The sequence below is a fragment of the Meles meles genome, chromosome 19 (assembly GCF_922984935.1).
Source record: "Meles meles chromosome 19, mMelMel3.1 paternal haplotype, whole genome shotgun sequence".
Classification (NCBI taxonomy): domain Eukaryota; kingdom Metazoa; phylum Chordata; class Mammalia; order Carnivora; family Mustelidae; genus Meles; species Meles meles.
Window position 1 is genome coordinate 50,987,459 of NC_060084.1, and position 27,651 is coordinate 51,015,109.

General features: G+C 53.9%; 2 protein-coding genes across 5 annotated transcripts; one reads left to right on the forward strand and one right to left on the reverse strand.

Annotated features, from left to right (window-relative positions):
- The first annotated feature begins 3,634 nt into the window (after positions 1 to 3,634).
- Positions 3,635 to 7,407, forward strand: EMP3 (epithelial membrane protein 3). Of its 3 annotated transcripts, none has more exons than XM_045988161.1 (5): positions 3,635 to 3,823; positions 4,686 to 4,879; positions 5,172 to 5,274; positions 6,169 to 6,309; positions 7,140 to 7,407. In XM_045988161.1, exons 2-5 carry the CDS (start codon positions 4,802 to 4,804, stop codon positions 7,307 to 7,309), a joined length of 492 nt encoding a protein of 163 aa, XP_045844117.1. In that variant the 5' UTR covers positions 3,635 to 3,823; positions 4,686 to 4,801; the 3' UTR covers positions 7,310 to 7,407. The 3 variants fall into 3 exon arrangements, with proteins under 3 accessions (XP_045844117.1, XP_045844118.1, XP_045844115.1); XM_045988162.1 differs by having other exon boundaries at positions 4,775 to 4,879; XM_045988159.1 differs by having other exon boundaries at positions 3,636 to 3,823; positions 4,717 to 4,879.
- Positions 7,408 to 8,334: 927 nt separating this feature from the next.
- TMEM143 (transmembrane protein 143) lies at positions 8,335 to 27,601 on the reverse strand. Of its 2 annotated transcripts, XM_045989366.1 has the most exons (8): positions 27,473 to 27,601; positions 26,879 to 27,119; positions 25,412 to 25,516; positions 17,434 to 17,628; positions 16,493 to 16,623; positions 15,009 to 15,288; positions 10,001 to 10,190; positions 8,335 to 9,379 (listed from the first exon to the last, which is right to left on the reverse strand). In XM_045989366.1, exons 1-8 carry the CDS (start codon positions 27,493 to 27,495, stop codon positions 9,165 to 9,167), a joined length of 1,380 nt encoding a protein of 459 aa, XP_045845322.1. In that variant the 5' UTR covers positions 27,496 to 27,601; the 3' UTR covers positions 8,335 to 9,164. The 2 variants fall into 2 exon arrangements, with proteins under 2 accessions (XP_045845322.1, XP_045845323.1); XM_045989367.1 differs by lacking the exon at positions 25,412 to 25,516.
- Between the last annotated feature and the right edge of the window lie 50 nt (positions 27,602 to 27,651).

Sequence of the window (27,651 nt, forward strand, 5' to 3'; positions counted from 1 at the left end):
TCCTTTGAGGGGAGGGACAGGACGTGCCCTGAGGGGCGGGGCTGGCAGGCCACGAGGGGCGGGGCTTCAGCGCTTCGGAGGGCCGGGAGACCTGTAAGGGGCGGAGCTCGGGTGGGAGGAGCACTGTACCTGCGGAAGGAGGGTCTCAGGGGACTAGAGAAGGACCCCTGAACAGTATCCGTAAAGGACGGGGCTGGGATCCAGAATGGGAGGGGACTATGGGGGGGACTATGGGGGGCTGCCGAGGGGAGGGGCACGGGTACCTGCCCTCGCCTGAGCTTCATGGACATACGAGGGGCCTGGTGGGGGGCGCTGGAAGGTCTGGAAGGCGCTAACGGGGATCGTGGGCGGGGGGGGTCTGTGAGGGGCGGGCTGTGTGTTTTCGGGAGGGAGAGGAAGGAGCTGAAAGACCCTATGGAGCCAGGGTTGGGAGAGAAACGTCTGGAAGGCTTTGGAGCTGGGCCGAGGTCCTTCGGGACGAGGCCCGAGAGATGTGTCTTAAGTTAAGACCACGTTATTTCGAAGACTCTCATTAGGAAGACCGTGCCGACGCCGGGAGTTGTGAGGGGGAGGAGCGCTCACCACCAACTCAGGTCCCTGCAGTGACCCCACTACGCATGCGCGGCCAACGGCCTCCGGCGAAGCCTCCAAAAAACCTCTTGCCTGCTGGGTCCGCGCACTGAGAGGCGGAAGTGGGCGGGGCCGCGAGCTCTTCGTACCGCCCCCGCCTGGCCACACCCCCTCGTTCTGCAGGGCGCGCCTCCTGGACTGTAGGCGGCTACCCACGTGGGCCTCCCCCAAGCTGGCGGGCAGTGGGCGCCGCTCCCTGCAGGCTGGGTGTGCCTGAAGCCTGCGGTTTCCTGTGGGAGGAAGCAGCCCGGGGGCGCTCAGCTCGGCTCTTAGCTCTGGAGGCCCAGGAGGGGGAGATTCCGTTACCGCCCTCCCGCTCCCTGATTCTCCCCGTTCCACAGGTTCCTAGCTTAAGGGACCTCCTCCCACGCCCCCCACCCTACATTCCCAGGTTACCTAAATCTGGGCTGATTCCACTCAGGGAACTTGATTTAGAGTCCTAGCCTCCTGCTTTCCACCGCCCCCACTCACATTTTCATCTCCCCAACCCCTGGTTTCCAGAGTCCTAACAAGGCCAGGTCTGGTCCCCTTTTACTACACTCCCATGAAGAGCACATGACCCCCCCAAGCCTCTAATTTTTCCCTCAGTGACCCAGACTTCCTAACTTCCTTGGGGTTCTGAATTCAGAACCCCAGTCTCTGTCCCCAGGGACCCTAATTCTGCACTCCTAACTGTAGCCTTGAAGTCCAGTGGACCTAAGAATTTTCCCCTACCCCAAATCCTAGAGATTGTGAACTAGAGTCCCCCAGTAATAAATCCACTCAGGGCCCCGATGCTGGGTATCACAATCACATACTATGTGCTGCACACTCTTAGAACTACCCTATGACGGATTTACTATGATTATCCTTATTTTACAGATAAACTGAGGCGTAGAGAGGTTATTAGTGACTTGTCCAAAATCACAGAGAATGAGTACAGCAGCTTGGATTTGAATCCAGCCCATGTGCTTCTGTAGACTGCTGTACTGGTCCCCAACTTCTGGGTCCCCTGAGTACCTGCCTAGTCACTGAACTGCCCCATCCCTCACACATTCAGGGAGCTGAGAGGACCAACCACTCTCTTGCCCCCTAGCTCTGGCCCCATTGAGATAACCAGACATCCCATAGTCTAGTTTCCTTTCCTTGCAAGAACCTAGGATTTCAGTCCTCCAGCTCCCAATTCTGTATCAGGACCCCAGACACCTGATCTCCTGCCCCTCACTTTTTTTTTTTAAGATTTTATTTATTTATTTGACAGAAAGAGACACAGCAAGAGAGGGAACACAGGCAGGGAGAGTGGGAGAGGGAGAAGCAGGTTTCCCAGGGAATGGGGGGCTCAATCCCAGGACCCTGAGATCACGACCTGAGCTGAAGACAGACACTTAGTGACTGAGCTACCCAGCCGCCCCGTCCCTCACTTTTTACGAGTACCCAAACCCTCCAAGAGACCCAAGTATATAGTAATCACATCCCACCCTGATTCAATAACAATAAGTAATAATAATAGTGAACATTAAGTCCCTGGTACTGCACTTCTGTTTAAAACCCTCCAATGGTTTCTCACTGCCTTTAGAATAAAAGCCAAGCTCCTCCCCTAGTCTTCAAGGGCCCTCTTTAATTTCCCTTCCTACCACTCCCTCCAGCTCCCCCAATTCCAGCCACACTGGTCCTTCTGTCTGCTCTCCAAACAACCTGAGCTTGTTCTTGCGAATTCCAGCCTCTCATTTCCCCTTCCTTCAGCCCTGAAATGACTCCTGTCCTCAGGTCTCCACTCAGATGTCACCACCCCACAGAGCCCTTGTCTGATCACCTTGTTTAAAGTAGCTCCCTGCCTCTGCTTTACTTCCTTCTCACCTCCACTCTGTTTTATTTCCTGCAAAGCATTTAGCACCGCCTCTGAAATTTCTCCACTTCATTGGTAGGTTTTCTCTTTAGGGTCCGCCAGCCCCTACTAGGAAAGTAGGCTCCATGTTAACAGCAGGCATCACATCTGTTTTCTCTATTATGACCTCCCGGTTCATAATAGATGTTCAATAAATGTTTGATGAAGAAAGGAACAAACGTGTGGCTGCGTTGGTGTACCGGCATTACCTTATTCATTTCGAGTCAGTATCTGAATTCAAGATTAGCGCTATTAGTATATTGTTAATATTATTTTAAGAGATTATATCTATTTATTTGACAGAGAGAGACACAGCAAGAGAGGGAACACAAGCAGGGGGAGTGGGAGAGGGAGGCGCAGACTTCCCACTGAGCAGGGGGCCCGATGTGGGCCTTGATCCCAGGACCCTGGATCATGAGCTGAGCCAAAGGTAGATGCTTAACGACTGAGCCACCCAGGTGCCCCTGTTGTCAGTATTTTTAGTATTATAATATCCATGTATGTCGCAGACAAGGAAAACGGGGCTCAGAGAAATAATCGGTCAAGACCCCCCTCCCCACCCCACCAGGCAGGAAATAGTGGCAGTGGCATCAACTTCCACTCCCTGTCCCCTTCCAGAATTTTACATGTTACCATTTTCCATCCCCTGACCCCCATTGTGGGGCGAACTCCCTCCCAGATCTCAACACACTCCACGCAGCAGGAATCTGGCCCTTTCTCCTAAATCCCCATTCCTCGAAGGATCCAGTTCTAAGTCCCATCAGGGAAAGCAGACATCCGGCTGGCCGACCCGGGACAGGACCCAGTCTTAAGTCCTAAAAATCGGGCCCTCTCTCTCCTCGATGCTTGCCCCACCCTGGCACTGCTCCACTCCCTGGGCTCCAAGGACTTCTCATCTCAACGCTGGGAGTGAGCCCCAGAAGATGCCTGTCTGGGGGCAGTGGGTGGTGGCACAGAGAATGAGAAACCCAAGCGCCTAGTCCCGCCCTCTGACTTCAGACCTCAGCTGGGTGCGGTGCAAGTGGGTATAAAAGGGTCAGTATTTATTGAGAGGAGCAGAGAGAAAAACCAGGAGAGTGAGAAGAGAGAGAAAGGAGGCACAGGCAGTGAGGACTGGAGAGAGAAGAAGGAAGAAAGGAGAGAGAGAGAGAGATCCTGATTGAAGGGGAGAAGGAGGGAGAGAGCCAGAGGGGAGAGCAAGCAAGGGAGGGAGGAAGGCGGTGAGAGAGGCGGGGGCCTCGAGAGGGTGGCAGGAGGGAGGAGAAGGGCGGGGCGCGGAGGCCCCGGCAAGGGACGAGACTCCAGCTCCGACTTTTTCTGCCGCTCTCGGTAAGTTTTCAGTCCGTTATTCGGACTGGGATTTCTTTATTTACTTGGGAGTGCATTAGGGTGGGAAGGATACCCCCAGGCAGGGAGAGACGCCCCCGCTCTCAGACCCCACGGAAATCCTTGTCATTTAAGAAGTGATCTCTTAGCACTTGGGGTGGAGATTCGGGAAGGGGTGGGGCCCGGCGAGGATTCGGGGTTCTCAGCAGAGCCCTCCACTGGTAAACTTCCTTTAGTTTTTCCCCATGGCTGTCCACTCTCTCCTGAGGACCCTGAGATCAGGGCCTTGCCAGAGAACACCCCACATCGGGGGGACTTCCAAGCACCCCCTTTCTGGACACTGATGGGTCCTGGGAAGCTGGCTTCTTCTTGTCAAGCCTCCCACTGCCAACCCGGGCCTCCCACGCCAGCATGGATCTCGCCCATTTTTCTTACAAGATGTCCAGCAGGCACCAGTCTAACAGCGGGGTGGGGTGGGGACCTCATGGGCATGGCCAGGGACTGGGGTTTCCCTGTTTCTTGGAGGCAGGGGGGTGGGATGAGTCACTGGGTGACTCATTGGGTCCCCCTCCTCCCTACCCCAGGAGAGGAGGGGGGTGACTCAAGGATGCCGCCTGTCTCTGGGGGGAAGCCCCCAGCTTCTAGAGGGGTGTCTGCTTGAATTTTCATATCCTGGCCCATATGTGCCCAGGATCAGGACTTTGAAGGGACGGGAGGCCACACTGCTCATCCTACTCCCTCCTGGACCAGAGTCCATCCCTGGCTTGGTCCAACCTCTGGAGAATTCAGGAGTCCGTGCCCCCAGCCTCCTCCCCACTCAGACCCTGGAGTCCTGGCCCCCAGCCCTCTTCTCCATCACCCCCAGGGAGTCTGGACTCAGACCCCTTCTCCACCAGGATTGGAGCATCTCACCAGCCCTTGTGCCAGCCTCTTGAAACAACCATCTCCTGACAGCCCCCAGCCCAGGCTTCCACTGCAGCCATGTCTCTCCTCCTGCTGGTGGTCTCTGCCCTTCATATCCTCATTCTCATCCTGCTTTTCGTGGCCACTTTGGACAAGGTAAGTGTACTCCAGCCGGCAGGCATTTTCTCCTGCAGACTCCCACCACGCCCCTCTTCTAAAGTCCCTTGGGCCCCACCCCTTTTCCCTAGCATCTTCCCTTCGGAGGTCTGCCTCTGAGGCCTCTAGGGTGCCCTTTCCCTTGACTGCTCACACCCCTTCTTACTAAATCCATGCCTTCCCCAGTCCAGTGCCTTCCAGCACCTCACCCTTTTCCCAGCCCTACCCACAATTTCCCTGACGCCACCCACTTTCCTCCCTAACCCTGCCCTTGTTTCTCTGTCCATCCCAGTCCTGGTGGACCCTCCCAGGGAAGGAGTCCCTGAATCTTTGGTATGACTGCACGTGGAACAATGACAACAAAACGTGGGCCTGCAGTAACGTCAGCGAGAATGGTGAGGGGAGTCAGGGACCAATCTGCAAAGGGAGGGGTCACCCCAGGTCTCTTCCCGGGACCAAGAACTAGGGACCCTTCAAAGTTTGAGTGGGCAGGTCTGGGCCCCAATGCTGAGTGAGTGGGGCTGATTATGACACTCATATCTGCATGGTAGGGGGCAATATGCTCTTGTTCTAGAGAGGATGGACTAACCCCCCCGTTATGATTCAGAAAGAGGGGAGGGCACATGCTATAGGTTTAAGGAATGGGGAAGAAAGCTCCCAAGATTCTGTGAAGGTAGGATTATGTTTTCAAAATTCTAAGGAAATGGGACTGGTGTTTGGAGTGGATGTCTGGGACCAATTTGTCCAAGTTCCAAGGGATTGAAGCTGGAACCACATTAAGGTTCCAAAGGGGTGGAGCTAAACCCTTCCAGGGTCCTGAACAAGGTGGGTTGGGGATTTGGTGCTGTTGCATCTGAGTGATAAAGGAGAGCTTTATCCTTCTAAACTTCCAAGGGAAAGAAAATGAAAGATTAAATGCTTTTCCCCTAAGAGTGAAGCAAGAACTTCTGTTCTCACCAGTTCTATTCAGTGTTATACTGGAGGTAGCCAATGCAACTGGGAAAGAAAAAGAAATAAAAGGTATAAAGAGGAGAGAGGAAAAAGCAAAAATGTCTGTCTTCCCAGTAGACATGTTCATGTAGAAAATCCTAAGGAATCTTGAAAAAAGCTTCTAAAACTGATAAGGGAACTTAGCAAAGTAATAGGAATCAAGGTCAATATAAGTGATGTTTACAAGTATCCAAACCTGTATGGCTGTGAACGGGGTAGGGCAGTGAACGATGAGCCAGACAGTGGAGCTGGGACTCTGGACATGCTGTGACTTCACCTCTATCTCCTCCTTACTACAGGCTGGCTGAAGGCAGTTCAGGTCCTCATGGTGCTTTCCCTCATCCTCTGCTGCCTGTCCTTCATCCTGTTCATGTTCCAGCTTTACACCATGCGGCGAGGAGGGCTTTTCTATGCCACTGGCCTCTGCCAGCTTTGCACCAGTGAGTACGGGCCCCAGGGAATTGAAGGGAAGAGACAGGGGACTGTCCGGGTGGTGCGGGCCCTGAGAATGGACATCAGGTCAAGGAAAACAATTATCAACAGCCCAAGGACCACCTGAAATGCCTCGGCAGGCTACCTCTCTGCCTGGGGACTTTTGGGAGTTGTACTTTTCACTGATTCCGTGTTTTGTGGTATGCATCTCTGAGTCATGTGGAAGCCGACACTTAGAACTTCAAGGAGCCGGGGCTGGGAAAGGTGATGTGAGCAAATACTTTAGCCAAGGATGGGAGGGAGACAGTTGGCTAAGTAATACTCCAGGAGAGAACTCTGAATCATAATAGCAGTGATTTTGTATAGCGAGCTTCTGTTTCTGGTGGACCTACCGCGTATCAGACACTTCAAGTTTATATACTTTAAATTTTTTTGCCTTCAGGTGCAGAGAGCTAAGTGATCATAGTCCTCATTTTCTGGAATATTCTCTTAGGTTCCTATAAAGTCCCTCTCGTTTTAATTCACAATTTTCGAGCTTGGCTCACAGAAAGGCACTAAAAAATGTTCCTCGAAGGGATGGGTGAATGGATGGATGAATGGATGGATGAGTATTATCTCCCATTTTATGGATGAGTAAAGGGCACCCAGCCAGATCAGCTAAATTGCCCAAAGACAGTACACGGTAGCCTCGTTGCAAGACTCTGAAGGAGCGAACCACAACTCCCAGAAGGCACCGGTGCTGAGCCCTGGTTCTCCAGTGGCTTCTTTGCCCCGTGGGTTGTTGGGAAATGCAGTCCTCGCGGGTACTGCGTGACACCTGGTTCCGGTCTCCCCGCAGGTGTGGCGGTCTTTACCGGGGCTCTGATCTACGCCATTCACGCCGAGGAGATCCTGGCGGAGCGCCCGCCGGGGGGCAGCTTTGGTTACTGCTTTGCCCTCGCTTGGGTGGCCTTCCCCCTGGCCCTGGCCAGTGGCGTCATCTACATCCACCTGCGGAAGCGGGAGTGAGGGCCCCGCGTCGCCCTGCCGCCTCTGCCGGTGCCGGCCCCTCCGTCTCAGCCCCAAAGCCCCAGCCCCCGGCTTCCTCCAGAAAATAAAACCGTTTAACAGCCTGCTCCGCCTTTGCCTCCTTCCTTCCTCCCTACCTCCTCCAGGGACCCAGGCTGCTCAGGCCTGATCTTTCCTGAACCTGGGACAGCCCCTCCAGCAGCAGCCTTCAGAATGTCCAGCTTCAGGCCCCCAGGCCCTTCTAAACCAGGACACAGGAGGCAGGGGTCCCAGCCGCATTCCCCCTTACACAGGGGGAGGCCCTGGGCCCTCCCATCTCAGGATTCCTGCAGAGTCTAGACCTCTAGACCCCCGCACTTGCAGGGAAGAACCATGCATGTGGGTTTCCTCTCCTCTTTTTCCGTGTACAAGGGTGTCTTTCTCTCAACCAGGCAGGGTATGTGTTGTTCTCCATTGTTGGTCTCCACCCCCCGACCTTTGGGAAGGCTTTTCTGTTTCCCTCTTGGAACTCAGACACCTTCCCTCTTTAGAACCCAACCCCTCTTCTTTCCCCTCCCCTGCCCAATTCTGCCGCTAGCCCATATGGCACCTTAGTAAAAATTAGATGGTATCCCCCACCCCACCCCTCCAGGCTGACCCAGCCGGACCAGGACACACGTGGGGGACGGAGAGATGGCTGGATTTTACATCCACTCATGCCTTGGCTGTGTGCCATTTTGCAGTGAATAATTTGCACAACCGCACATGGCTGTCCTATCTTCCCTGTTCATAAGACCCAGTCTTTGGGAACCAGGGCCTCTCCTCAGGAACCAAATCTTCTCTCAGATCCTCTTCTGTTACCCACAGCCAGTCTATTTCACCAACTGCAAACCCAGTCTCTTCCTAAGACTACGCCTTCTCTGCCTAGGCCCCGCCCACATGCATCTCCCCAAGATCGAGTCTCTTCTTTCCAAGATTCTGATGTTTTCCTTCTCTTCAACCCCTGCAGCTATCCCACGCATCCACAGTTATTAAACATGATTTATTCCTTTGAGAGAGGGGACAGGGGAGAAATTGACAGACCAATAAATATTGCACAGGCCACTGGTGGAAGAAAGATCCAGACCGAGGTAGTTTCTGCAGAAAGGGTGAGGGATCTGGGCAGGAAAGGCACCTGAGATTGTTGGGGCCTGAGTGGAAACGAGTCTTGGGAGTGAGGACGGTCTCTGGTTCCTCCTGACCCCCAGTCTCCTGCCTGAAACAAGGCTCCCAAACCCCTTTAGCCTGGACCAGCTGAGCAGCAGCGGACCGGAGAGCCTGCCTGAGGAGCAGCAGCAATTGACAAAAAGATCAGGTTTCCTTTAGAAGTTGATTGGTCGCTTCTTTGCGGCGACAACTGACAGTGCCCAGCAGCTGTCATTGGCAGTTGGCCAGAAAGCTGGGCTAACCGGCTCCCATTGGCGGTGGCCTGGGGCTCCGCCTTGGTGAACATGTTGGGCGTTTGCCCGGAGCGGGCTAAAAAGACGATGGATGATCTATGGCCTCGGGAGGCAGTTTTAACTACGGTGCCTGGTGGCTAGTACCACCGAACAGCTGTAATTGGCTGACACTCCTCAGCCCAGCCTTGTTTGGATGTTCACGGCGGGGGTGGGACTAAAGGATGGCCTAGAAGCAGAGCCAAAAAGCTGGATGTTCAGGGGGTGCCTAGCAACGGCAGGCTGTCACAACTGCTAGCTTTGTTTGAGAGTGCAGTTAACGGAAGTGATTGCCTGTCGGCGAGAGAAAGTTAGGGAGGGGCAAAGCGTAGTAGCTTATCGTGGGGGGCGGGGCTTAGTGCCTCCCCAGGTGGCCGAGCGGGGCTGGGCGGAGGTTTCTCTCAGGGCTGGTCACTGCTGGGTGCGGGCTGTGGGGGCTCGGAGATGACTGTGGGCAACGGGTCCAGTTTGGGGAAACCCGGGGGTGGGAACATCCCGATGCTGGGGGTGAGGGCCTGCAGGTGGGCCAGGGCCCGAGTTCCGTTGAAGGCCACGTCACAGCCTGACTGGGCCAAAAGCCAGTGCTCTACCTCCGACTGAAGCCACTGGGAGGTCTCTGCGGGGAGAGAAGCAGGTGTTGTTAGGAGAAGGTGGCTGGGACCTGGAAGAACCGGAAGGAACAGCAGAGAGGGCACAGGGCAAGAAACATGAGGGGTCTGGGTTTGGGAGAAGCCCAGGAGTGGGCTTGAGGCTAGCAAGTATGTGGGACCAGGCCTTGGCGGGGGCGGGGGGTGGGGGTCCAGCTCTGGATCTGACATCCAGGGACAAGTCAGGGGGGGTCCTGTTGGAAAGGAGACAAACTGAGGCTCACATTGGGAGGGGACAAGAGTCCCTCCTTTGGAAGGAGCGCTAGGGAAGTTGAGACCAAAGGAGGGCAAGCCACACCAGAAGTCCGATGATCCAAGACCCTTATTCGGGATAAGGTCAGGATAGGGAGGTCACTCCAGGCAGGGACCAGGTCCATCAAGATCAGAAGCTGGCTTCGGGGGCTGGGGTGGGAGTCCCATCTGCTTAGGGGCCGTCTGGACCCCGTAGGGACAGGATGCAGTCAGTTCCAGGTGGGGCCACGTCACTACTGGGCGGCGATGGGACGGGGGCAGAGCAGCAAAGGGCGGGGGCGGGGCAAGGGGCGGACCTCAGGGCAAGGCCAGCCACCAGGGCCAGGGCCGAGGCTTACCCTCCGGTTGGCCGCGCGCGCCCTGGGGCAGCCGGCCCAGGAAGCTGTGCGCCAGCAGAGCCTCCTTGGCATGTTCGTCCTGCGCGCGCAGGGCCAGGGCGCTGAGCAGCTCCGAGTTGTTGGAAGTGCTGCGGTAGTAGAGCATGTGGGCCAGCTCCAGCGCCTGCACGCTGCGCCGCTGTCCGAACATCTGCGGGCGGGACCGCACCGCGGGGTCAGCCCGGCTGCCCGGCAGCGGCGGGGGGGGCGGGGGACATGGGGGGGGCGGGGGACGTGGGGGGGGGCGGGGGACGTGGGGGGGGCGCGGGAGGGGCCGGGACCCCGCGCCCCCACCCATACCCCCTCCCCAGTCACTAAGCCGCTGGGATGGCCCTTTCTGCGGGCTCAGCCAGGCGGCCGGGGGTGGGGGAGGCGAGTGGAGGGAGGGCGGGAGGTGCCGGGACCCCACGCCCCGACCTATACACTCCCCCTTCCAGTCGCTGAGCGCTGGGAGAGTCCTTCCCGCGTGCTCCCGCGCTCTCCCGGGACTTCCTGGGTTCAGGTCCCCAGGAGCAGTGCCCCCGTGTTTGCATTTCTAACACACACACACTCCCAACGCTGCCGTTTCACTGGTTTGCCTATCTGAGGCACGTATTAATAGATTTGTTCAAGGATTTCCGGCGATTTGAGCTTTTTAGCCTTGGTACTCTCTGTGACGATGATTTTTTTAAGTCCTTATCTTTTAGACACCTACTCAAGTATTTCCAACAATATGTTTGGATTGGCTCCAAAATAACCCAGCAGTGGGCGCGCAGGGGGTCCTTAGGTGAAAACCGATTGACTGTGGATAATTATACACGGCGGATGCCGACGACTCGGGAGCTCATCACGCGGTTCTATTCCCGCATTTGCTTGAAATTTGCCGCAATAGAAGTTTCAAAGGTGAAACTGTCAAGAGAAGTGTTAACGGAAAACAAATACTCCAAGCCTCTTTGAGGGAAGGAGAATGGGGTAGAATGAGGGGAGGGGCAAGTTTGGAGCCCCTACTAACCGAGCAGCGCCCTTCCCCACCTTTTGTTCCTCCTTGGCTAGACCCCTTTCCCCAAACTTGGCGTCCCTAAGGAGGGAAAGGAGAGCCCACCGGTGCCCTCCGGGGCTCACACTAAAACCTCCACTCTGATTGCCCCATTCATCCACAAAATGAGTTCAAGCCTGCTGGGTCCCCAAGCCGGCAGGGAGTCCCAACTCTGTCCCCTACCCTTTGTCAGCCCTTGGCTGAGACCTAAGTCCTTTGTAGGGGGCACTGTCAGTCAAATAAGGTGCCAGAAGTTTATGAGACACCTGGCACTGCGCCAGACCCATAACAAGAATTTTGACATTTGCTACTATGGAATATTCCACCGCATTCCAGGCTAGGTGCTGTCTTTTAAAGGCACGTACTGTCTGCCCATCTTACACAGGGTCCCAAGGTGAATTGCCTCTGAAGTCCTCAGAGTCATGGAAATGGCTCAGATGACCAGCCCAGGACCGAAGATAAGGCTGTGTGCAACCCTGCTCTCCCTTGCCACAAGCCCCACTCAGGCAGTGTCTGTCCCTGCGTGGGAATGAATGGCCATCTCATCGGGGGGAGGCAAGATGCAAGAACTGCATGTGTTAGGGACCCTCTGGGACGAATCACACCCTGGGTTTGCTGTCTTTCTGCCGAGCTTATGCCACTGAATTCCCAGACATGAAGCAGGCTGGTCATGCTCTGTGGCATGGGGATGACGCCAGACCTCTCTCCCTGGAGAGGACATAGCAGCTGCCACCAGGGTGTTCCCTTTAACCCTCACTGTGGCCCCTCACTGCTCTCCAGCCTACCAGTTCCCCCTCTCTTGTGCTCCAGATCTGGGGTGGCCTCGCCATCTGTGCAGTCCCAGGCCAGACCCCTGGCAGCATCCTCGCTCCCTCCTTGGCAGTCTGTCGGTCCCTAGCCCTGTCCTCTCAGCTCTGTCCCCTCCTCTGCAAACTGCCTCATGCGTGGCCTCCTCCCACTTGCACCTGCCCTTTCCAGTTTGTCTCCTCAGGGCCCCAGAGCTGACTCTGCTCCTCCCTCGCCCACATCCCTGCCATGGCTCCCCAGTGCCCTCAGAGAGTCCACGCTCCCTGGCCTGATGCTAAGGTCCTGCGTGGCCAAGCCCCTGAAGATTTCTCCTGCTCTCAATGCATCTCCTGTTGATGAGCCAGTTCAGCCCAAACATTATCCTGAGCTGCCCTCTCTCTCAGGCCTCCAGGCCTCAGAACAAGCCGAGTCACCCTGATCTGTTCTTAGAAAACACTCACTGCCTCATCCTCAAGGTTCAGGGTGGACATCTTGTCCCACAGAGGAGCAATAGTGTCATCGGGCTCCTGCAGTGATCACTGTGACTTCTGTCAGGCATGCTGGCAGTCTGTCCGTGTGTCTGCACCTCTCCCTGCATGGCAGGGCGCGCCCAGATGCAACCCCGGGTGCTTGCTTCTCAACAACCCTCGGCCTGCTCTGTGCTGGGCCAGGGTATGGCGGCAGCCCACACTGGGAAGGTTTCCTGAAGCCTCCAAGCGGAGCGTAAAGGGTGAGCTGGGGATGGCCAGCCCAGTGAGGCAAAAGGACATCTCAGTCCTTGGTCCTCGGTTGGGAACAGCATTGCGAAGGGGAGAGGAGTGCAGCGAAGCTATAGAGTGCGGAACAGGAGGGGGTGCGAGCACTATGTTTTGGGGGAGCTGAAGCTTACGACTGTGCTGGGTGAGGCTGGGGAAACAGGGTTTCTGGGGCCAGGCTATGAGCAAGGAGCAGGGCCAGCTCTGGGGCCCCTGGGGATGGGCTGGTGGGCTGGGATGGGACCGACTGGGGAGGCTGGGAAGACCTGGGTTGTGACCAGGACAGAGGGAAGAAGATGGGTGCAGAATGGGGGCAATGAGGCCAGGCTGGAGACTGACAAATGGGGGGGGGGGCAGAGCAAGGGCCATCTCCAGGGGTCTAGCAATTAACTGGGGGACAGAGTCCTCTACAGATGAGAACCATGACCAAGAGTGGGTGTGGGGAGCTGCTGCTGGAGGCGAGGGCAATGGGCCCGCAGGGGGCTGTTGGCCTGCTCCAGGCTGAGCACGGAGCCCCAATCTAAGAGATGACAGAGGGCTGTCTGTGAAAACCGCAGAAACGGATGAGCTCTTGGTTTGGGGGGGGGGGCAGGTGGCAGGAGAAGAAAGAGGGATGTGCACAAGGCCGCAAAATCAGCTCCCAGGCATCTGATCTGAACCCATCCTTAGAAGGGGGTTTGGGGAAAAAGGATCCTGGGTGCAGGGGATGAGGTGTCTATGAGAAAGGCGTAGGGACATCCAGGAGTCTGCACCAGAGACAGATACCTGGGAGACACTGACACACAGGAGGGGACAAGAGTGTGCAGCTGGAGGGAGGCTCAGAGGGCCCACATTTAAGGACCGGAGCTTAGCCCAGAGCATGGGAAAACATTCAGTGGGGATGCACTAATTAATTAACTAGGGAACTGGGTTTTAACCTGGACCCTGCAGAGCCCGAGAGGCTCCACAGTCCCCTGGAGCCTCAGGGAGGTGGGATGCACGGTGCACCTAGGGCTGGGCCTCTAGGTCCCCTTCCAGACCAGTGGACACCCCTCACCAGCCTCCCTGCTGCTGGGCTCACAGCCCCACCCCCTCCGTGGTGGCTGCACTCCCTCCGGGCTCGAAACTCTGTGGTGGCACTGTGGCACTTTATCCACGAGCTGCCCTGTGGATAAAGCCCGGCATCTCTCTTCTGGCATTCAAGGCCCCTGCTACCCTCTGGGGCCTCACGTCACCCTGTACCCTGGACTCCAGCCCTGTGAGATCCCTCAAGTGGTGCCCATTCAGCCCCTTCCCCACAGGGTTCAATCCTCCCCCTTGCAAAGCTTCCCTTAAATCCCACCTGACCCCTAGTCCTCAGCGGGAGTTGCTATCACCCCACAAACCCCTACACCCCACTCTGGCCCTTCACCCTCTCAGCCAGCCCAGCCTGGCTATTATCTGTAGGCTTTATTACCAGTCCTCCTAAGACCCCGCTGGGATGGCTGTAAACAGCTTGAAAAGCAATGAACCAGCAAGTGAATGATCAAGTACAATGGATGCCACATACCAGTCCACACTCCTGGGGCCGGTGCCAGCCCTGGGGAGAATTGGTAAAAGGCAACCCCCCCTGGGCCGACTCAGCCTTGGGTCAGCACGCATGGCGCAAGTCAGCTTTCAGCCCCCAGGCCTCCCCTCGGCCTCGAATCCTTGGATGGTGAACAACCTGCGCAACTGTATGAGGCAGCCATGCGTTCACAAGTAGCAGAATCAGGAAGGGAGTGTGGTAAAAATAGTTTCCTTGGCCCCAGTCCCAAAGTTTCCAATTGAGTTCGTTTGGGCTGGAGCTCAGGGGGCCACATTTATAAAACCAGTCCCCTGGTGATAATGACACCCCGCCAGGATGAGGAAACCTGGACTCAGAGAACAACAGCCCAGTTAGTAATAATAATCATCAGAACGGCGAACTCTCATATGGCACATTTTGTAGTATATGTCATGCTCTGTTCTCAGCATCACCTGTGTCTTCATTCATCCAATCCCCCAACAACACTGTGAATCAGGTTCTTGTCATCCCTTCCCCAGATGCGGGAGCTGAAGCCCAGAGAGGTTAAGTGACCTGCTCAAGGACCCACAGCAGGGAGACGGAAGAGCCAGATTCAAACCCAGTGTTGCTCAGGACAACCCTACAAGGCAGGTCTCACTCCTGTCTCCGTTTTCCAGATGAGGAAACCGAAGCCTGGAGAGGTGAAGAAAGCTGCCCGAAGGTTGTATACAGAGGATAGAGAAGGAAGAGATGGAGGAAGTGGGAATGACAAAGTAAAGGAGGGAAGGAAGGAAGGACAGCAGGGGGCAGGAATGATGCATGAAAGAAGCAAAAATACAGGGCAGCCGGCTTCTGGAGGAACACGGGGAGGCAGGGACCGCGGGGGCAAGCTGGGGGCCGGCCACTCACCTTGGATGCCCGCAGGCCCATGAAGATGGCAAAGAGGAGCAGCAGCAGGGAGGTGGCCATCTTGAGGTCTGTGAGCACCACCATGCCCACGTTGACGAAGAACACCAGGCCCGAGACGAAAAGCGTGAGGTTGAGCAGCGCGCGCTGCATGGTGGACGTGCGGACCTTCAGCTCAGGGAGCAGCTGCTCTAGGCCCTCTAGGGGCGTGTCCTTGAAGCTCTTCAGCACCAGGTGTCCCCGCTTGGTGCGGGCAGCCAGCACCACCCGCTTGAAATACCTCCTGCCGGACAGAGGGTGGATGGGGGGGGCAGGGTGGTCAGGATCACTCTGGGGGCGCTCCCTCCGACCCCCCTCAACACCCAGGACACTCTCTAGCTCTGGAGTCACACACTCATCATAAAGGCTGCTTAATGGGGGCGGGAGGAAACTCAGAAAGAAGACCAGCATCCAACAACAGGGCATCAGCGAAATAACACAATCCCCTGTCACACATAGATGGCTTCCAGTTTTAGGTACTTGGTGAATGGGGAGCTGAATGCTGATCTTTTCATTAGTTCTTTTCCTTTTTTTTTTTTTTTTAAGATTTTATTTATTCATTTGAGACAGAGAGATACACAGAGAGAAAGAGAGAGCAGGAGCAAGGGGAGAGGCAGAGCAAGAGGGGGAAGCAGGCTCTCTGCTGAGTCGGGAGCCCTACGTGGGGCTTGATCCCAGGACCTGGAGATCATGACCTGGAGCCCAAGGCAGACACTTAACTGACTGGTGCCCCTTGGTTATTTTTCAAACTCAAATTCTGCTTTCCATTTCGGGTGTCTGCGAGGTGCCAGGGAGCGCTATTCAGCTCTGGAGAGGGAGCCAAATGAGTCGGTCTCCGCCTTTGTGGGGCTTCTAGTCCAGTGTGAGAGACAGATAATTAAACACACAGTCTGCAAGTATAAATATCTCCTTGGAATAGATTCCTGGAAGTGGAATTACTGAGGGGTATATAGGGATAAGAGGGTTGTTTTTTTGTTTTGTATGTGTGTGTGTTTTTTTTGTCTTTGGGTTTTTTGTTTTGTTTTGGTTTTTTGGATTCATGACCATATTTGATAAACTGACTTCCAGAAAGACTGGGTAATTTACAGGCCCAAGAGATCTGCCTCTCCTCACCCTGCTCTGTATTAGAGCAGTTTCTGTTTAAAATATAATGTTCACCAGAATCCTGGCTGCACCATTTTTTTCAGAATGTGGCCTTCTCTTTCTGAGCCTCAGCCGTCCTCATTTGGAAAATGGGGAGACGTGTCCCTACCCTTCCTCTTCCCTGGGCACTGTAGTTCTTATTTTCCCTTGGGGAAAAAAAGGCAGCATTTGGATAATCTCCCCACCCCTTTCTTGACTTCCCCTCCCAGGTCCCGACACCCAAATCCAGACACTGACCTGTCAGTCCCCTCTCGACTCTAACCTTGCTCCCTTTCGCTGCAGCTGGGGAACAAGGGCCGCCTCACCTCTCTGCAGGGGGCGACCTGATGAAGAAGCCACGTTTGGAGCCCACGCTGGACTTACGGGGCATCTGCCCAACTCGCTGGCCCAGGGCCCAGAACTGCATGTAGATATACTGATCCAAATTTATTGTCACCTGACAAGGGGGACAAAGGAAGCAGAGGCAGCTGAGCATGGGCTAGGGTGAGAGCATAGGCTACTAGAATTAGATGCCCCTCCCCTCAATGATTTCTACTCCTCTCCCAGGCTTATCATCATCCGGGATGGGTCTAGACAGGATGGCCACATACAGTTGCTCATGTTGTATACTGCACAAGGGCATACTATCTAAGATGGCACCATTTACCTCAAAGTCATTTTTATTACCACATTTCCGAGAATCTAAAATAACACTGATTTTAAGATCCCCCATTGTTTTTTAATTGAATAAATATGACATGTAACACTGTAAGCTTAAGGTACACGGCACTTTGACACATTTATATATTGTAATAATTGTCAACTGGATAGTCCACTATTTTATGAAGCAACTAAAGGAGAATTATATTGTCAGTTAAAACTAAACCACACTACCACTTATAAGTCATATCCCAATTTCGGACAAAATATGACTCTGAAAAAAAAAGTGTATCTTAAAAATCACTAAATGGGGGACTTTGGAATTTTACAATTTTTATTTTAATTTTGTTGACTTTAAGGATGAGCGTTTTGTATTATTTATTATTACAGCTTTCTGGCAGATGATGATAAAGGCTCTAGTCCTAGGAAGATTTGTATATTATGATACTTTTCCAACAGATGGCAGTGCGGTGACTAGGAAAGAGGTACTGCTATGTGGGCTCACGCCCTGTATTCAGGGCAACTCCCAGCAGCCTCTGCCTCCCAAAGGCTCCACCCTGCCCCAAGGCTTCCTGGGAGTTCCCGGTCTCCCCTAGAAGACAGGCACCTGGACCTCATCCTGAGGGTGATGGACCACCAGAGCGTAGGCCAGGGTGTCCTCTGAGAGTGGGGAGAAGTTGGCCTGGGCCAGCAGGGGCTCCAGAGCCCGGAGCACCTCCTGCTCATTGGACAGACGCTCCGGGTCCGTCAGCGAAGGCTGGTCGAGGGTCTCCCTGTCGGGGTTGATGGGATCATACAAGGCCTGAGGAGAGAGACAGAGAGAAGAAAAATGGGCTAGGGCATAGCATGAGGGATGGTTCCCGGCCCACCCTTTAGGGGATGGGGTGCCCCAGGGCTTGTGCTGGGCTCTCTCCCCTTCTCTCTCCTCACGCTCACCTTCAGTAGCCTCGTTACTCCCATCCCTTTAAACACTGCTCTGTGAATCTCTGTGTCTCTCTGGGCAACTTCACATCTCTAGCCTGGACCCGTCCTCCAAGTTTCCAGACCTGATACCCAGTTCCGGGACATGAGCTTCTGTCCCCAGTAACAGAGGGGAAGGGGGATGCAAGGATGCAGAGGGAGAATATGTTTCCCAGCCTCTCCAGAGGCTAGATGTGGCCAGAAGGCAGGTCTCATCCATGGACCGTGAACAGAAAGGCTGCAGAAGGTCTGACTTCCCCCTCACTTCTCGCTCCCCTGCATCTCTTCTCTTTTCCTTCAACTGCTGACTGAAAACATGGCTTTGCCCCCAGCTTAGTTTTGACCACACAGATGGAGATCGCGTTCTAAGGAATGGCACAGCAACACGATGGAAGGACCCTGGGTCCTAGAATAATAACCTCATTCAGAACCCTGGCCCACTTGCCACCGGACCGTGAAGGGGGAGAGAAATAATCCCCCACTTCCTTTTTTTTTTTTTTAAGATTTTATTTATTTGACAGAGAAAGAGTGAGAGAGGGAACACAAGCAGCGGGAGTGGGAAAGGGAGAAGCAGGTTCCCACTGAGCAAGGAGCCCAATGCAGGGCCCGATCCCAGGACCATGACCTGAGCCAAAGGGAGACACTTAACGACTGGACCAGCCAGGCGTCCCCTTCCACTTCCTTTAAGATTTTTTTTAACTTACTTATTTGAGAGAGAATGAGAGAGAGCACAAGGGCAGGGAGGGTCAGAGGGAGAAACAGACTCCCTGCTGAGCAGGGAGCCCAACATGGGAGCCCAACACTCCAGGATCATGACCTGAACCAAAGGCAGTCGCTTAACCAGGCCACCCAGGCATCCCTCTCCACTTCCTTTAAACCATTGTGTCATGGGGTCTGCTTGTTATAGCAGCTAAGCCTTTATACTGACTAACACAAACTCTCCAGTTGACATCCCTTATGGGATGTTAGTTGCCTCAAATGCAGCATGTCGAGCCACAGGTCACGTCCCTCTACCCCCATCTTCCAATAAATTTGAGTTTCTTCTCCCAGACCTCTTCCTCTGGCAACCAGCCCTGGCCTCCACCCCAAGCATCAGACAGTCATAGTCAATGATCTCTTCTGTACCTCCCGTTGGAAACAGCATGTTGCAGCTAACCCAGTCAGAGGAGAATGCCTCATTTCTTCCTTCCCCTCCACCAGCCTTCTCTGGAAACAGTACTACCCAAATCTACAGACGCTCTGATCAGACGTTTAGGACGCATCCTTGATCCCTTCCTTCTATTCTCCGCCCTCTCCAACCCTTTAGCAAGTTCACAGGCTAGACCCTTGAGTTGTCCTTGAATCCATCCGCCCCCTCCCCCATCTCCATGGCCACCTTTTCCTCCTGCCCCAACAACTGCATTGGGCTTCTGTTCTCCCTCCTTCTTCTCTCACCATTTCCAAACCGCTCTCCGCAAAGAGCTTATTCAGACTAGAAACAGATCCCGCAAATTCTCCCCTCCAACCCCATGCAGTGACATAAATACCAGAACTTGTCCACCACCTCCAAGGTCCCCCACAAACTGGCCTCTGCTCTGCCCATCTCATTTTATATTCCTGCAACCCCCTCCTCCCCTGCCCACAAGAAAAGAAAAAATGCTGACTCAGAGAATGGATGCAGGAGGGAATTTCTGGGTACCTAGGCTCTTTGCTGGCTTCAGGATGACTTGTGACTTGTCCCAGACTATACAGTGAGCCTCATGGGGAGATCACTGGTCCAGAAGCCCAGTCCTCTGCGTGTCTCAGGACAGGAAGCCCCAAGGAACACCTTGTCTAGGCCAGGTGTGATTTTGAATTAGTGGAAAAAAAGAGGTACAGCAAGTGGGAAGAACGCCCAGGCAGAAGTTTGGAGGGGGGAAGGCCCAGGGCCATGGAAACCACTGAGCAGGGAGACAGGACAGCTAGGACAGCTGAGCCTCAGCAAGTCCCCCTTCCGAGTGAACTCCCAGGGCTGGGGCGTGCTGCCCGAGGACAGGACTCTGGCCCAACGCTGGGGCCTGTGCCAGAAGCCCTTCAGGTCCCATAGGCCAAGTTCTCGGACTCACAGAGTGACCTTGAGAAATTCCACTGCCAGGACTGAGCCGCAGTTTGAGGGGGAGGGAAGCTCAGAGCCAGAGGAGAGCGAAATCTGCATTCATCAGGCATCCGCTGAGAGCCAAATTCTCTTCTGGGCTCCTCCCATCCATCTCTACCCAGGGCTCCGGGCCAGAAACCTGGATGTCACAGGTGACCCCTGGATGTCACAGGTGACCCCTGCTGCTCCCTTCCTCCACGCAATGAGCCCTGCTGGTTCTACCTCCAAAACAGATCACCACTTTGCACCCCCCCGCAACCCTACCCCGTCCACACCCCCATCTGCTTCTCCTGCCTGAAGGAGTCCAACAGCCTTCTCAATGGTCTCCCCACATCCCCTCACCCCACTCCCAACAATCTGCTTTCTACACAGCAGCCAAGATTCTATCAAACCATAACAACAACAGTAATAAATGATAGTGCACATTTATATAGAACTTTCTATGCACCAGGGACTGCTTGAAGCAGGTTGTTCTCACCATGTGACAATGGTACTATTGTTACCCTCATTTACAGAGATGGGAACTGAGGCACGGAGAGGTTAAGCAACTGCCCAAGGTCATAGTGAAGAAGTGTTATAACAGGAATTACACATCTAACTATGTCAATCTCCTGCTAAAATCATTCCAAGGCTCCTACTACTCTCAGGAAATAGGATCATGCTCTGTACTGTGTCCTGCAAGACCTCCAAGGACCTAACACCTCAATCCCCCTTGATGGCTCAACACCAGCCACACTGGTATAAGTTCCTCCAGGCACAGGGACATTGTACATGCTGTTAAGAGACTCTCCCTGCCCCCCTCCCTGTCCACTACTTAAGTCCTATTCTTCTACAACATTCCAGTTCCCTTATCACTCTCAAAGAGCCATTCTCCGCTCCTTAGGCTGAGCAGAGCCGCCCTGTGAAGTTGGGCAGATTGGGCACTGCACAAATGTGCCAGATATCTAATGAGCACCATTTCAGATGCAGTAGACATAAACATTTATCCTGTCACTCTTTCAGATGGAAATAAAGAATGTGGAGTAACACCATCCAACAGAACTGCTGACAAGGACAGAAACATCCAGATCTGCACCATCCAATAGCCTGGTCACAGGTGGCTACTGAGCCCTTGAAATGGGGTGAATACAATGGAAGAACGGAATTTTGAAATTTTATTTAATTTCAATGATCTCAAATTTAAACACAGCCACATGTGGATAGCAACTACCACATTATGCAGCACCAGGCAAGGGAAAGGGGCGTGCTTTACCAATTTGCACACGAACTTCGGTACAGAAACCAAGGTCAGCTATGTTATTTGCTGCTATGAACTGTGCCCGGTGAGTTCACTGTCTGAATTTATCCACTCACCAGGGGAGAGCGCCTGACTTCCACCTGTCCCCACCACTCAACAGCTCCTTGAGGGCAAGGTACATGCTTGAATGTGCTGCTGACGTTCCTGAGCCCCAATCAACGCTTGCCCGCAGACGTCCAAACGGGCCTCCTGACACCTGCACACGGGCATCTGATGGGCATCCTCTCAAACCCACTTCCTCCCAAACTGGACTCTTGAAACTCCTCCTCAGACCTGCTTCTCCTGCCATCTTACCCGGCTCAGAAGAGGCCAAGTCCATCCGACTCCTCTATTTCTCACACACTGAATCCACTGGCAAATCTTGATGGCCCCATATTCAAAATAGATCCAGAATCTGATCATTTCTCATCACCACCCCCGACCACCCCTTCTCGCCCCAGGTCTGAGCTACCCTGGGACTGGTCCCCCCACACCCATCCTCCAGCCCCAACCCAGTCTGTTCCCCAGGCAGCCACCAGAGGGCACCTGTTGTCATTGAAGCCAGCTCCCATCCCTCTGCTCAGAGCCCTCTGGTGGTTTCCATCTCACTCAGAGTCAAAGCAAAGTGCTCACTGGGTCCCCAAGAAGCTCTGTAGGATCTGGGCCCCAGCCCCATCTCTGCTCTCATTTCTGGCCCTCTTCCCCTGCTCATTCAGCCTCTTTGCTGTTCCTCCTGCACACTATGCACATTCCTGCCACAGGGCCTTTGCGCTTACCATTCCCACAGATCTCATGGCTCACTCTTGCCTCCTTCAGGTCTCTGCTCAAATGTCATCCCCTCCGTGAGGCCTGCCCTGACTATTCTACCTAAAATTGAAAAACATTCCTGCTTACTTTTTCTTCTTAATTAGGGTAACCAGATTTAGAAAAAAATTAAATTAAATTAAATGCAGTACACCAACTTAGATTTGATTTCCAGATCAACAATTAACAATTTTATATTTGAGGACTGTATTATATAGACATAATTCTACTGCAAAAGAAAAAAGTTATTCATAGTTTATCTGAAATTCAAATTTAATTGGGTGAGAGGGTTGAACAGTATCCTCAAAAAAGTCACGTCTCCTCAGAACCTCAGAATATGACCTCATTTGGAAATAGGGTCTTTGCAGGTCTAATTAGGTAAGAATCCCAGGATGAGATCATCCTGGATTAGGGAGGGCCTAAATCCAATGAGCATGTCCTTTATAAGAGACAGAAAAGGACAAGCAGAGTCACAAAGAAGGTGCTGTGAAGACGGGAGACAGAGGTTGGACTTTTGTTGTCTACAAGCTGAGGAAGGCCAAGGATAGCAGCCTGGGTGGGTCAGCCAGTCAAGCGTCAGACTCTTGGTTTCCACTTGGGTCGTGATCTGGGGGTCGTCAGTTCGACCCCCACGTCAGATTCTGTGCTGAGAATCGAGCCTGCTTGGGACTCTCTCTCCTTCTGTCCCTCCTCCTGCTCGCTTTCTCTCTCTCAAATAAATAAATAAATCTTTAAAATATGTACATACATACCCACTGAATGAATTCAAGGATGAATAAGGGAAAGGAAGTGCAGAGAGAGGTCACCTGTCAAGGTCACTGGCGGGCTGGTAAACAACACAGCCAGCTCTCTGCCTGCCCAAGGGCGGCTTCCTCAAGGGACTTAGGTCATCAGCAAAAGGTCCCCATGCTGTCCACCTGCCTCTGTTCCCACTCTTCCCTTCCCCTCTTAGTGTCTCAGTTTAAAACTCCTGCCTTGGGGCGCTTGGGTGGCCCAGTGCTTTAAAGCCTCTGCCTAAGGCTCAGGTCATGATCCCAGGGTCCTGGGATCGAGCCCCGCACTCTTTGCGCAGTGCGGAGCCTGTCTCCCTCAACCCTCTCTCTCTGCCTGCCTCTCTGCCTACTTGTGATCTCTGTCTGTCAAATAAATAAATAAAATCTTAAAAAAAAAATCTCCTGCCTCAGTGGCAACATGCATCTTCATTTTATATGTGTTCTGTGTTTCTATATATTTAACTGTGTATAGAATAAGATGATTTTCTAAGTAACTTTAAAAAAAAAAAAAAAAAAAAAAAAAACCTGCCTCTCACAGACCCTAGGCTAGGGCTCAGAGGCAGTCGGACCCAGCTGCAGATCCTGGCTTGGCCAGGCCCTCCCAGAGCCTCCGTGTCTGCGTCTGTATATGGGGCTGATGGCAGCTACCCAGAATGTGCGCTCAGTGGCAGGGGGCTGTTGTCACTGCCCTTCAAAGTAGAGAGGGGACGTGTCAGGGCAGTGTGCAGTAAAGGATGCAAACAGGCCTGGGTCGTCCAAACCCTGCACATTCCAGAGGACTGGGCCTGGCCTTGGCTCCTGGGTAACTTCTAAGCCTTTGGAAATGTTTGCTTGCTAAGAGGATCTGGGTTTCCCCAGGGTCTTGGGCCACAGCGGCCAGTCTATGCTAACAGTGTAATTCATGGTAGGGGCCTTGGCCACGGAGGAGCAGTTTCATGGCCCTGGAGGGTGACTGAGTAGCTAAGGCCGGCCACGCCAGCACTGACCAACCCTCAGTAACCATCCTGGATCCCACCTGGGGTGCCTGGCTGGCTCAGTCACTGGAGCGTGCAACTCTCGATCTCGGGGTTGGGGGTTCGAGCCTCACACTGGGTGCAGAAGTTACTTAAAAATAAAATCTTAAAAAAAAAAAAATCCCAGACTCCAGGGCTCAGGTGAATTTCCCTGACGGGCCAATGTACTCCATACACGCTATCCCACCTTGCTGGTGAGAGAACTAAGTGTCATCTTGCAAGACACTTCTGGGAGAGACAGCAGGAAGGTGGCCTGGCCTCTCTGGGACCCCACCCCAGGGCCTTTTTCCTTTGCTGATTTTGTTCGCTATCCTTTTGTTGTAATAAACTATTACTGTGAGCCTAACAGCTTTTCTGAGCTCAGTGAGTCACACAGAGAAAATCACTGAGGCTGATCACTGTCTCAGGGATCCCTTCCCCCACTACCCCCCACAGCCAGGATCCTGGGAGTGGAAGGGGGAGGATGTGAGAATGTGTCTTGCTGACATCACCCTTCCCTGGGGTTCCACTTCTCTGTCTAGCTGCTCTTTGGCTGTCCCCCTCACCGGGTCCAGTTCCCCTTCCTGATCTCAAGGCTGGCATGTCCCAGGGCTCCGCTAATCCCCCTATTGATCTCATCAGCAAAATCTAAATGCTCCCAGGGGATGCTGCTCAGCCCAGACCCCTCCCATGACCTCCAGAGCCCACATTTGGGTCCATCTTTCCATCTGGCTGTCTTATAGGCATCTCAGATTCCTAAGTGCAAAACGGAGCTCACGTCATCCCTGCAGATCTGCCTCCCGCCCCCGCTCTGTCCTCCGCATCTTGGTAAATGGCAGCTCCATTCTTCCAAGGGAGCGGGCCCAAACTGCTGGAGCCACCGCCCGCCTGCCCAGCCAGATGCTGATGCCTTCCCACCATTACCAGCATCTGACCACTTTTCCCCATTTCCACAGCTATTACCCTTGCTGGGGCTGACATTATCCTTTACCTGGACAAACATAATTGACTCGGAATAGATCTCCCTGCCTCTGATAGTCTGTTCCAGAAGGATCCCGTTAGCACCTAAATCAGCACATGTCCCTCCTCTGCTCAGAGCCCTCCCATGGCTGCCAGATAACCTAGGGAAACAGTTTACCCCCAACCCCTCTCTGCCTTCATCTTCTGCCTGCTCTCCCTCCCTCACTGCCCTCCAGCCACAGGCCTCCCTGCCTTGTTCTCCCAACTCTCTGTACCCCAGGGCCTTTGTATCTGCTTTTCCCTCTGCCTAGAATACACCCCGCTGCCCGCCACCAGACATCTATAGGGTTCTCTCTCTCTGTGTCTCCACCCAGGTCTTCACTCACCTGTCACCTCCTCAGAGAAGGCTTCCCTGATCACCCTGTCTAAAACAGGCCCTCATGTCATCCTTCTCTATCCCGCTACTCTGCTTCATTGTTCTTCACAGCACTTATGGCTCTGGGCCATCCCATTTCATATTCATTCATTCATTCATTCATTGTCTCCCCAGCCAGAATGTCAGTTCCACAGGGACGTGGCTTCATCTGTCCTGCTCACTGCTGCTTAGAGCAGGGCTGGGTTCCAAAGCGGGGCTCAGAAGATTCTTACTGAATGAATGGATAAGCAAACAGGCACACCAAGGTTGGTGCCAGGGGCCCGGTCCTCACCTGCAGCCGGGCCAGGATGTCGTGGTAGTGGAACAAGGTGCAGAAGTCCACGTGGGCCGCAAACTCTGCCAAAGCTGCCTTTTCCTTGGGGCTGGAGTGGAATTCCTATTACCTCAGGAGGCAAAACTTCTCATTAGGTTTCTTTCCCCTTTCCTCTTGGGGTGTATTTCTTTCTCTGGCAGTCCATACGATCTGGGTTTTAATTTTAAGATTTTGTTTTGCTTGGGGTGAGGGGGAAGCCAATTTTACTGACCAAGAAACTGAGCCAGCCCGGTGTAGTGGAAAACAGACAGAGCTAGAAGGTCAAGTTCCCGCTTTGACACCCACTCGCTGACATGGACACAGTGATGGTGTACCAGCTGCCGCTGCTGGTCTATCACCCTCCAGAGGCTGTACAGGGCTGGATGGAATTATATTTAACCCCCCATTTTTCAGAAGGGGAAACTGAGGCTCAGTGGAAGTCACTCACTGAGGGCCACAGTGTTTGTACGAAAAGAAGCTAAGACTCTGATCGGGGCCTGTCCGACTCCAGAACACACATATTTAACCACTTCTTTATGCTTCCTATCTCCATGCCCTAGGTTAGTGTCTTCACCTCCCTGAGCCTGTTCCCTCATCAGCAACAGAGAACCACACCCTCTTTCTGAGAGAGCCATGGTGAGAATGTGATGCAATTCCATGTCCCTGTACACATAGTGTGTGTATTGATACCTACGTGTGCTTGTGAATAAAGTCTAACATTGACCTTAGTACATACAGAGGTGTTCAATAAATAATTTTTAAATAAGTGAATGCTAATCCTCACTAATAACAAGTAGGATGATGAGAGTAGGGTAAGAGCTTAGCTCTGGAGCTGGGCCCTCAGTGCAGCAGGTGCCTAATGCCTCACGAGAGATCACAGTCCTTGCCCTGCTCTGGAGTCAGGCCACTTCCGTTCTAACCCGGGCCACAACATCATCATCTTGATAAGTCACTTTCTCTCCTCACCTGTTTCAGTCACCTCAATTATAAAATAGGGACCAAGGTAGTCTTCCTCTTGTTGGGTTGTTCTGATAACTCAACAAGACGTGGAAAATGCTTAGCACTGTGCCATACAGTAAGAGCTCAAACAGTGTGATAATAATTATGATGACAGCTTCGTTAGTATAATAATTATTATTACGTGGTAGTAATAGTAAGGATGATGAGGATGATTATTATACCCATTTTGCAGAGGGAAAACCCATGCCCCAGAGAGGGTTTGCTCAAGGCCCTAGAACAAGCGAGAGTCCGGAATTGTTTCTACATCAGCACCTCACACGTCTGTCCCTGCATTCAGACGCCACGCCTACCGGGGAGAAGAAAGGGAATGGAACTACAACTCCCAGGAGGCGCCAGGACATCCCTCTATGGCACGAAGGGCTGTGCCACCGCGATGCCTGCCGGGAGTCGTAGTCCCCAGGCTCTCGGACCCGGGACGGGCGGTACCTGTGTCAGGAGGCAGAGCAGCTGCTCCTTGGAGAAAGGGATGAACCGCTCGCGGTACTGCTGGGCCCAGTCGCGGGGCTCCGTGGGGTTCCACATCTTGCGGTACTCCCCCATCTTGGCCGCCAGCGACGACAGGGCCCGGGGGGGCCCGAGGAGCGTGGGCAACAGGGACCATACTCGGACCCTGGAGCCCCAGACCCCCCGGGTCACATGAAGCATGGCCAGACCCTTTCCCTGGAGCCTGAACGAGGGAAATGAACAGGGGTCAAAGGTCATCTAGAGGAAGCGCACCCTCTCCCACCTCCAGGGGCCGTCCCTTCCCCAGGCGGGCGCAGAGCCCATCTGCCCGTCTTGCAGCGCGTCTTGCCTGTTCCCTCCCACATTGCTCATGTGGCCCCGAACCGCAGGCAGGGGTCAGAAGTCTTGAGTCCTGGGGCGTTTTAAGGGCCCAGAGACCCCGTAGTGGTACAACGGGTTTCTGCGGGGTCTAGGCAGCAGGTGGATCTTAGGAACATAGCAGATGCTCGGAAAGGCTACATAGGGGGTGCAGGGCGGCCCTCCCCCGGCCATGCAATCCTCCGCCCTCTCCCTCACCTTAGCCAACGCTCGACTGTCATTGAGCCTCCTGCGCATGTGTAGGAAGGCGTCCTGGGTCCCCCAGTTTCAGCTTCAGCCTGCAGTAAGACGCATGCGCAAAGCCTGGATCATCGAAAGCCGTCCATCTTTCCCCTAACGCCCTGTCTCAACTGCGCGTGCGCAATCTGCAGACCTTT

Coding starts and splice junctions, on each gene's coding strand:
- EMP3 (XM_045988161.1), top strand. CDS start 4,802: ATGTCTCTCCTCCTGCTGGTGGTCTCTGCCCTTCATATCCTCATTCTC. Junction 4,880..5,171: donor TCGTGGCCACTTTGGACAAG/GTAAGTGTACTC, acceptor TGTCCATCCCAG/TCCTGGTGGACCCTCCCAGG. Junction 5,275..6,168: donor CAGTAACGTCAGCGAGAATG/GTGAGGGGAGTC, acceptor TCCTTACTACAG/GCTGGCTGAAGGCAGTTCAG.
- TMEM143 (XM_045989366.1), bottom strand. CDS start 27,495: ATGACAGTCGAGCGTTGGCTAAG. Junction 16,624..17,433: donor ACCCTCAGGATGAGGTCCAG/GTGCCTGTCTTC, acceptor CCCCCTTGTCAG/GTGACAATAAATTTGGATCA. Junction 10,191..15,008: donor TGGGCCTGCGGGCATCCAAG/GTGAGTGGCCGG, acceptor TCCCGCCCGCAG/ATGTTCGGACAGCGGCGCAG.